The following is an 11177-nucleotide window of genomic DNA, read 5'->3' on the forward strand; positions in this document are numbered from 1 at the left end:
ACGTCATCGCAGCGATCGATGAAAAGCCTTTTATGGAAAAGTTTATTAGTGTCGGCATTGTTAACTGTCTCCGCGGTTGTCCGACAGCAGTCTAATTGTGTTGTAGAGACGGACAAACAAAGACAGTACGGAAATTGTACGGGTCTGTTGTTCGTCGGTTTAGATCGCGGTCCGTAGTTAGATCTAGTAATCCCGCGTACTGGTCATCCATCATCAGATTTTTAGAATGGCTGTGCTTCCAGAAGTTCTCCGTAAGTGTTACCTACAGACGGTGCTTGTAGTAATGCTGTCAACAGGTGAGTTGAAGAATTACGCTGTCTCACAGACAATCTCCTTGTCTGTGGCTATTTGTAATTGTAGTCACGTGTCATACATGTACGTCCAACAGTAATATTACCAAAAGTAGCATTACTACTATAGCAAGTTATTCATACGTTTTTATTACATTTTTAAAGTGATAAAAGATAACTATACCAATACGCATGACGGAACCCCTAACTGAAAGTTATGCTCTGGCATTAGCGCATGACTAAACTTTGTATTTTTTTTGTATTGTACAGTTCCATTCAAGATGACAAGGTGCGGCAAAAACTAGTATTTACTAAATTGATGTTTTCATGTACTTTGGAAATTCATTCTGTATATTTTTTGATAGTTACCAATCTATGCAACTGTGTGGCGTTGTTTCATGTGGCTTATCGCTAACCTAGCTTCCCATCCACTGTAGTTAACGTACACGCTTTGCCTGCACCAGGACAAATATTCTCGACCACTACACAATCAACATCGCGTGGTTTGCAACCAACTTGAGGTACAAATCTTCAAGCATTCCACTAAACTTTCCACATGGCAATGCCTCATTTTAGAAACAACCGCAAGGTGACAAATCTGTGTCCGAAATATAACTGTTTGGAGCATAGCATTTCACACAGAACCACCATATGCGCACAGACAGTTCGCATTTGTGCATGTAGGGGAATATAGATTGAATTTTATCTGAAGGAACTTTATTTGGATACGCCTTTTGATAAAATATTTACAAGTTTGCTGCCTGTACTGTGCATTTGTCGCCATAGTAGATAACACAAAAGCATGTTTGCGAACGCAACTGGTAATTCGGTATCATCATTTCGAGAGTCACAAAACTCCAAAGTTTAAAAATTCTTGAGAAGACATTCAAAATAGATTCCAAATATGTGACCATATGACTAGGAGTATATACTAGTAATGTACAAGCTGTAGGCCTTAATTGCAGTTCGAGCGGAAAAGGCGATCGATAATGAAACATTTACATGTGGTTTGTCGTCTTCTGTCAATCTCAATCTATTTGAGGTGTTAGACGAACACGATTGGAACTAATTTGGGATAACTGGATTTTCATAATTTTCAAATTTCTCAAAAGTCTTAGGTGCCGTATAGCTGAATGTTGCAATACTGCAAATTACTCATAAAAACAAGTGTGTAATGTAAAAAAAAAAGCAGATGAGATTACATTTGTAGATTAGATCGGCATTACTTCACCATCCAATTATCCCAAATTAATTCCAATCGTGTTGAAGGTAAAAGCTCGATATCCGTTCTTCACTTCGTGTGATGGGGTTTCAATTCTACATTAATAAATTTATGAAGGAGTGAGTTAGAAGCTCAAAGAATGACAGAATGATTGTGGGCAACGACTTTCAATCGATCGAGTTCAACAAAAGGTCACGTGACAAGTTTTATAAACAAACAAACAGATATCGGTCCGTTGCGTTCACCTACGAATCTCTTAGCTTCGTGTTGTAAACACAGCGAATGTGTGAACACTTTCCTTTATCCTTTCATTTACTAGTTTTATCCCATTGTATGAATGGCTACCTTGCAACTGCAGGTTACATATTGAAAATAAGCCGTCCCAAAATGTTCTCTGAAAGAAGAGACTGATATTTGGACAAAAACAATCACCGTAACATCGTAAAATACCGGTGGAATTTTTGTGGAAGGATATATTTGCATGTATTACTATGCGTACATAGCCATACATACATAGATACATAGATACATACATACATACATACATACATACATACATACATACATACACTTACATACATACATACATACATACATACATACATACATACATACATACATACATACATACATACATACATAGATACATACATACATACATACATACATACATACATACATACAGACACTGACAGACAGACAGACAGTACAGACAGACAGACAGACAGACAGACAGACGCAAAGACTAAACATGGTTATTAACAGTCTCAATATTCCCCTTGTCATGAACAAAAATGCTCCCTGAAATGGCACTGAAAATGCTCAATACCACTCAATCTTGGGCGACAAACTGGTTTTGATATGACAGGGAATATTGACATGTAAGCTTACTGACTTATGAAATTCAAGCCCTATTGTTTTAGAGTGCTGTAATAGGATTTTATGAATAGCTGTGTTGTACTAATATTGTCACATGGCATTTCCAAGCAAAATAAATAACCAGTGTATCGATTATTAATTTCATGACAGACGCGTAGACATATCAATCGATGTCTTTACAAAATTGACATCGGAAAACAATCTTGATTTCAATTTTATATTTCTATGAAAATGAAGCTAGATAGAAAAACATAAATTTGCAATAATTGTGAGGGCAACTTAGATATCAGTATTAAAGTTTATTATTTTTTGTCTTCCCTTAAAATTCTGTTTTTAACTAATTTGTGAAAACTCGGTTAAACTTATTGTGATCCGATATTCGAAAATGGTAATGATAATGATGATGATAATGATTTACTCAAAAAACATACAGCCCGATCGAATTGCCAGTGAATACAAGCTTTCTTTATATGTAATATGTTAATCTTGTATATATGATCACTGAGATTTGGATGAAATTACAGGTTGAGCCAGGTAAATTTGGTACCAGTCAATATTTACAACTGTTGAAAATGTAAACAAAATCGACCATTAAACTGAGTGAAATTTTAGTAATATCAAAACATTTTCGAAATGGATATCAGCTATGAAGTTGTAAAGAATGCGCAATAATATGAAGCAATCAATTATTCTAGGCGATGTAGCCGCTTGAGTGGACATCTATGTACATAGCTTACGTTAGCTTACTTTACCTTACGTAGCTCATATAATCCCCATGTCATGTTCTGTGGAAATAATCAATAGTTACTTTACGTAATCTTGGCAGTCGATCGATATATCTGTTGGCCGGGAGATGTTGGTGAATGCTTTACGGTTGTATGGTTCACGGAACGGCGCTGTGTTCATGTGTTTTACCTTGGTTGTGTTACAGATAAACCGTACAAACGCGAAAAAAAAAAAATTCAGCGGTCAGATTTTAACAGGCCTGAATCGTCAAGAACATTACTTTGTCTCCATACCCAACATAAGTGATTGTAAATCCATTATTCAACAGTATCATTTATATGATAACTTAATATTTCAAATTTTGCTGCTTTCATTGACAAAAATGTCTTGCGTAGTCTGAAACCATTGTCGTCAATTGTTAGAAATGATTAAATACCGTGATCTAATGGAGTGAAACATGTCACAATGTGAAATGTTAGGATGAATATGTAGAGACACGGCCTGCTAAATATCAAAGAGGTTCAATGTTGCTTTCGTCTTGCTTCCATAGGCACTTGTCATATGACATCAAACACCCCAACAGAATGTCGTAGTAATATTTTTCTGGTCATGATAAACAGCACTATATAGTATACAATTGTTTGTGTACATTTACTGTAAAAGAGGTAACAGCGGTGCACATGACGCTCGAAAAGCGCGTCGGAAATTCAGTCGACAATTCCTTGAAGTGAAATCAAACACGCTGCCTCGTTGCGGACGTTAATAAACATTAACACAGCTTTGGTTGAACAACGCCAAGCTGCCCAGAAACATGTAAACGACATCGAAATTTCGAGCTCTGTGTTGTTGCGGTCACCGTCGAGAGAACGGCTAATCGGTGATGCTAATAACCACAGTTGTCTGAGTAACCAAGGCTAAATTTGGGAAATATGCAATGTTCTCTGAGTCCTGTATGCCCGTTGTTCGTGAAATAAAAAAACACGGGCCTCAAGATGGTAAATATAAATGTCACAGTTTTGCAAGATCCAAGCCACTATAGTATATCAATAATGTTGAAATATCATCTTTGTACATAAATTTACTGTGATAGTGAGCATCGTAGTACCTAATTGTTGGCAAGGTATAAAATTAATGTACGTTTTCATAATTTCGGTTTCAGTGGGAGACTGCACCACCTATTCCGATGAAATTGAGAGATTACAGACTGATGTCTTTCAAAACTACGACAAATATGTGATACCACTCAACGAGACCAATGCTCCCTTGACGATGTACTTTGGATTGGCTGTCAATCAAATAATGGATGTTGTGAGCAAAGTTAATTTTTCCAAACGCTGAATAGAGTTTTCTGAATTTACTCTATTTCTGTTGCTTTCCAGCTGTATCTTCCATAATTTGTTATGCATAAAACAATTCCATGTTATTCATCTCCTCCTATAGTACATGAAATACTTAGTATTTACCCTGACAGACAATTCATTGTACTCCATGCAACATTGCTGGCATTAATCCAGGTCAGGACTGAAATTTGACTCTCAACTATTGGACGTAACTTGAAAATAATAATAATAATAATAAAAATAATATTAATAAATACTACTACTACTACTACTACTACTACTACTAATAATAATAATAATAATAATAATATTGATAATACTACTACTACTACTACTACTACTACTACTACTACTACTACTACTACTACTACTACTAGTACTACTACTACTGCTGCTACTACTACTACTAATACTAATAATAATAATAATAATTGAATATTGGTCTGCGACATAATAATGAAGTAGATACCATTATAAAATGAATTTGAAAACAGTTGGATAAAACTTTCGGGGCACTCACTTGAGATCACAACTTCTATACAGATATGTTCACCATGTAATAGGGCTTGATATACAGGTCTCATAATATGGGAGACACAATGTAGAGTGTCAGTTTGTTGATTAACCTTTTTGAAATCGATATCCAATCGCCGGGTATACTGTTATTACAGAAGAGTAACATGTCCGATAATTCTAAAGATTGTCTTTACAAAATGTCACTCGTTCAAAGTCAACACAGCATCTGTCGAGAGTGTATCCAGGCCGGTATAATAGATCTAAAAAGCATACATGCTATAGGGCTTGCCTTCGTGCACTTCAGAAGGATGATTGAAAATTTACCAATTAAAATTACTATGGTCTCAGAATCCTTTATGTTTGAAAATAAGACGGTGACTTTCGTCTCCATTAATATTGTACAACTTTCTATCAATATTTCTATTCCTCCTTTCCCGATAGGACGAGAAAAATCAGCTGATTACCACTCGTGTTTGGCTTAACCAGGTAAAGTGCCTAAAGAAATGTCTTTGCCACTTTTCCAGTTAGAAGTTAATGAACATGCATTAAGATAAAGTTAAAATTGTATTGATCCGATTTTTACATTCATTTATGTTACGGCATCAGTGTTACGATGTGTGTACGTTTTTGATGTACAATATGAAGTTAACTATGCACAGGTACGTTGTATATGCGTTAGTGGTCCAAATATGTACCTAATCTTCACTTATTTGTAGCACGATCGATGAAAATGTGAAATTATGCTAACAAAACCTCAACTGTAAATGAAAATGTAGTGAGATGAAATCCCTTGCTGAGTTGCAGCCTGTCACACGACTCTGTATGACAAAGAGATGATCGTTTCCGAGAAATTTTAAGCGATGTTATGTTTGTATTTGCTTCTGACGTGTCTAGATTTGATTATTCCGTGACCTTGATTTACTATAGGTGAACTCTATTTTCGTTTTTTTCCCGTGCAGTATTGGACAGATTATCGCCTCCAATGGGACCCTTCGAATTACAGTAATATTGAATTTGTCACAGTGCCCTTTGAATGGTTTTGGTATCCGGACCTCGTTTTGGAAAACAGGTACTCACGGTGTTTTTGATCAGTGTCCCCCTTAATCTGTGATATACATTACAAAGACCTCGTTCTGTTGTCAGTGCGTATGTTAGTGTGTTGATTCTGTTTTGCTGATATGCATGTCATGAATCTATTTCGCTAGGTTTATACAATTTATCAACTGTTTGGAACACTAATAGGTTCTGAAAATTTTGCAGTGTTGATGACTGTCACATGTCGAAACTGTAAGTCAAGCTTTGTCGCGTTAAATTTCCCCTTTGCAAACTCGTAAATTTGATAATACCACAGTGTGTGGAGGGACTGTGATGATACCATAGTGTGTTGAGGGACTGTGATGAAACCACAGTGTGTGGAGGGATGTGATGATACCACAGTGTGTGGAGGGACTGTGATGATACCACAGTGTGTGGAGGGACTGTGATGATACCTCAGTGTGTGGAGGGACTGTGATGATACCTCAGTGTGTGTAGGGACTGTGATGATAACACAGTGTGTGGAGGGACTGTGATGATAACAAAGTGTGTGGAGGGACTGTGATGTTACCACAGTGTGTGTTGGGACTGTGATGATAACAAAGTGTGTGGAGGGACTGTGATGTTACCACAGTGTGTGTTGGGACTGTGATGATACCTCAGTGTGTGGAGGGACTGTGATGATACCTCAGTGTGTGGAGGGACTGTGATGATACCATAGTGTGTGGAGGGACTGTGATGATACCTCAGTGTGTGGAGGGACTGTGATGATACCTCAGTGTGTGGAGGGACTGTGATGATACCACAGTGTGTGGAGGGACTGTGATGATACCTCAGTGTGTGGAGGGACTGTGATGATACCTCAGTGTGTGGAGGGACTGTGATGATACCTCAGTGTGTGGAGGGACTGTGATGATACCTCAGTGTGTGGAGGGACTGTGATGATACCTCAGTGTGTGGAGGGACTGTGATGATACCTCAGTGTGTGGAGGGACTGTGATGATACCTCAGTGTGTGGAGGGACTGTGATGATACCTCAGTGTGTGGAGGGACTGTGATGATACCACAGTGGTGGAGGGACTGTGATGATACCTCAGTGTGTGGAGGGACTGTGATGGTACCTCAGTGTGTGGAGGGACTGTGATGATACCTCAGTGTGTGGAGGGACTGTGATGATACCACAGTGTGTGGAGGGACTGTGATGATACATCAGTGTGTGGAGGGACTGTGATGATACCTCAGTGTGTGGAGGGACTGTGATGATACCTCAGTGTGTGTTGGGACTGTGATGGTACCTCAGTGTGTGGAGGGACTGTGATGGTACCTCAGTGTGTGGAGGGACTGTGATGATACCTCAGTGTGTGGAGGGACTGTGATGATAACAAAGTGTGTGGAGGGACTGTGATGATACCTCAGTGTGTGGAGGGACTGTGATGATACATCAGTGTGTGGAGGGACTGTGATGGTACCTCAGTGTGTGGAGGGACTGTGATGGTACCTCAGTGTGTGGAGGGACTGTGATGGTACCTCAGTGTGTGGAGGGACTGTGATGATACCTCAGTGTGTGGAGGGACTGTGATGATACCACAGTGTGTGGAGGGACTGTGATGATACCACAGTGTGTGGAGGGACTGTGATGATACCTCAGTGTGTGGAGGGACTGTGATGATACCTCAGTGTGTGGAGGGACTGTGATGATACCTCAGTGTGTGTAGGGACTGTGATGATAACACAGTGTGTGGAGGGACTGTGATGATAACAAAGTGGAGGGACTGTGATGTTACCACAGTGTGGAAATTGGAAAACCGCTGCCCAAACATATCTTTAATCAAGTGTACATGTTTTCTTACGATAGTGGTGATGGCCAGCAGCTTCTGCCGACATGGAAATACGCCACAGTCTATTATTACGGTGAAGTTTGGATGGTTCCGCCTGCCAAACTGGTTAGCCCGTGTTCCATCGATGTGACATACTTTCCGTTTGACCACCAGACCTGTCCGATGTCCTTTGGTCCTTGGGATTTCGACGCTAACATGATAGTTCTCAGCCCAGTGTTAAACTACGTGCCAAAGGAAAACTACATACAAAATGTTGAATGGACCTTTGATAATCAGAGCACGGTTAACGCGTTCCTGGACGTCGACGAATGTTGTCCTTTAGAAGCCTACAGCGTGATTGAATTCAGTTTGCACATTAAACGGCGCCCACTGTTCTACATGTTAAATATAGTCATCCCGTGCATTGCTTTTTCGTTCCTTACCGTTTTCACATTTTACATGCCATCGCAGAGTGGAGAGAAAATCACCATTTCTATATCGATTCTCATCTCCCTCTCCATTTTCAGCTTGCTGGTAGCTGAAATCATGCCAGCTACCTCTGAAACATCTCCCTTGATTGGGTCTTATCTGTTGTTTGTTATCGCTGTAACAGCAGTGTCTGTGATCGTTACCGTGATTATAATAAACGTAAGTCATCGCTCTTCAAAACAGTATCCTATGAAGCCATGGATAAGACGATTGTTTCTGAAAACATTGCCAAAATATCTTCTGCTGGGCGAAAACTTCACAACTGGAGATGAACCACCCTGGCAAACAAACCTTGGGAAGAATTCAGTAAGACCTCTACCGTGTGCGGCAGACAAAGACACTTTAGTCGAGGGCGTCAACTTTTCAGAAATTGACAGGAAAGATGACGTCCAACTTATCAATGAAAGCATAATTAGTAATGGACACCTGAGCACGATCACTGAAAACATCAAAATGTCACCACCGAAAGAAACAGAAGACAAGGGTTGCAGCAATAAACTTGAAAGCAATGTTCTTCAATTCATAGAGTTTCAAAACGAGAGAAGACAGAAAAAACGAAGAGACGACAGGGTAAGTTAGACTGCGGTTACCAAGGAGATGGACCGACGTACTAACAGATATACATACAGACTTATTCTCGTACGGATGACGAGCAAAATCGAACGAATGTGAAATTAAACATCACACAGAACTGTTCGACAAAATAATTAATTGGCAGATACACAGATATACGGAAAGAGTAATGACATATGTCTTGTTTGTTAGTTGCGGTCATACCTCGGCTTAACCGCCCAGAACGTATGCCAGGTAAATTGAGTGACCTAAGTTTAGGGTTAGCTTACTGTGTCAATAATAGACTATCAACATTCAATAGTATGTACAATTCGAAGTAAATGAATGTTCACCTGTAATAAGTACTCATTATCTGCCAATGCGTAGCCAGGCAATCGTTATCAATACACTTTGCAGAAATAACACTGGAGCGCCTTTGGGCTTTGGCGTTCACTGTTAAAATTCGCTGGTGCACTTTTTAGAATAGCATTTTCAATGACTATCCTCTCTCATTTTATCTTTATTTATGCAGATTACAGAAGAATGGAAACACCTGGCAATCGTCGTCGACAGAGTCTGTTTAATAGTGTTCTCAGTTGTCATGTTCATCGGTTCATTGGCCATATTGTGCCAGCGGGATTGATCTGTGTCGTTCAATCGAAAGTCAGTCATTTGCTTCCGTGAAACAACCAAATATACACCAAATTGTCTGTCAATACGTCTTCACTGGGAACGGAGTAAGCATGCTTCGAAAAGGTGACATTTGAAGATTGGAGCCTTACAGCGACCATGCGTGTCTTATGGACGCTATCTGTGACATCATGAATGAATGATGTCGTAAATGTAATTGTTTTAAAACGATAATCAAAGAGAAAAATGGGTGCAACATGCCTTGTTTAAATTTCATGGTTAACACTGCTCCACAATCATATAAATCGAATAATTCAAAGCTAAGTTTGCTGTATTGGCACAATCAAGCATCACTAAAACTTAGACTTGGGTACAGTGACTATAACAATTCAAAACGTAAAGTAAATGTGTCCTACTGTTACGGGGTTACATTTTTAACATTCTTTATTATATTTGTCATAACATCGACAATTTAAAACGTCATATACTTAATGTCAGATTGCCTTCAATTTTTAAAGAGGTCGGGTCGATTCTTGATTGTTGATCGACGTTTCTAGATACTTCGTTAAAACACAGCTGTACGAAAGCATTAATACAGTTGTCGAACACAGGTGTATTTACACCTGTCCTAGTTTCATCAAAATTGTGTGAGTGCAAGTGGGTGTCTTTGCAACGCTGCGATCTATACGTCATTGTGTTGAAGAATGAAACATTGCAATCATTTTATTTGCACCACTCCAGATTTTTTGCCTTGTACCAGTGTATCACATGAGTGTAAGTGTACGAAAATGCAGTTGCTTTTCTAAGAACCTGTCCTGATTTCTGTCTGTGGGGGCGCTTCTCACGGCAATCCGATGTAAATATATATCAAAGTTGTGTCATTGGTCATTTGCTTTACATTTCATTGCTAAACAAATCTGTGATTTTGTTGAAGAGTGTACAAATCCTGTACCACACGGTAAAACACCTTAAGACGTTCTGCGGTACAAGCCGAATTGTTGAAAATGGTCTAAATGAGATGGATTTATTTTTAAAACTGTAAATGCAATAATACGTCGCATGCTGAGTTTCGCTCAATTTCACGTTTAAATTTTACTACGACGCCAAAGTAATGCATAATTTTACGAATTGTTTTGAACATTCTTCAACAAACACGCCAATCTGTTCCTTTAGTGAATAATATAACGAACATTCTAACATAAAGTGCAGACACTCTTTGACTTTATGTGATTTGAGAGTTGACAAAGTTGTGATCAGATTTTCAACATCTTCAATGATCTCTACAGCAGTTCACTAGGAATTTTCGAAGAAGGCAATATTCAAGAAGTGGTACAGCCAAGGATTGATGACATCAAAGCTGCCGAAGACAAAACACAGATGTGTCATAGTTCTACGTAACCAGCGGCACTTACTGTTTCCATAAGTACTCACACGACGATTGACTCATCAGTTTGTGGCCGTACCACAGCTTGAATGTTGAAAGGCTTATTTCGAAGAAATGGGAAATTGTTTGTGGAGAATGTACAGTGTGACAGTGTATGGATAGCAAACGTAACTGATAAAAGTCATCTGCAATTTACGTCTCTGTGAAAAACTGATATTTGTAACCTAGAGTCAAACTGGAATAACAATGAATATAATAAAAAGAATACTTATGCAGATAGCATAGAGTGAAACAGAA

The 11177-nt window shown here is 38.8% G+C and overlaps 1 protein-coding gene across 1 annotated transcript; it reads left to right on the top strand.

Annotated features, from left to right (window-relative positions):
• Nucleotides 1-67: 67 nt before the first annotated feature.
• LOC139120850 (acetylcholine receptor subunit alpha-like) lies at nt 68-11177 on the top strand. The gene is made up of 6 exons (XM_070685448.1): nt 68-296; nt 4277-4425; nt 5415-5459; nt 5933-6042; nt 7864-8884; nt 9399-11177. Exons 1-6 carry the CDS (start codon nt 227-229, stop codon nt 9507-9509), a joined length of 1506 nt encoding a protein of 501 aa, XP_070541549.1. The 5' UTR covers nt 68-226; the 3' UTR covers nt 9510-11177.

Source organism: Ptychodera flava, chromosome 20 (assembly GCF_041260155.1).
Source record: "Ptychodera flava strain L36383 chromosome 20, AS_Pfla_20210202, whole genome shotgun sequence".
Classification (NCBI taxonomy): Eukaryota; Metazoa; Hemichordata; class Enteropneusta; family Ptychoderidae; genus Ptychodera; species Ptychodera flava.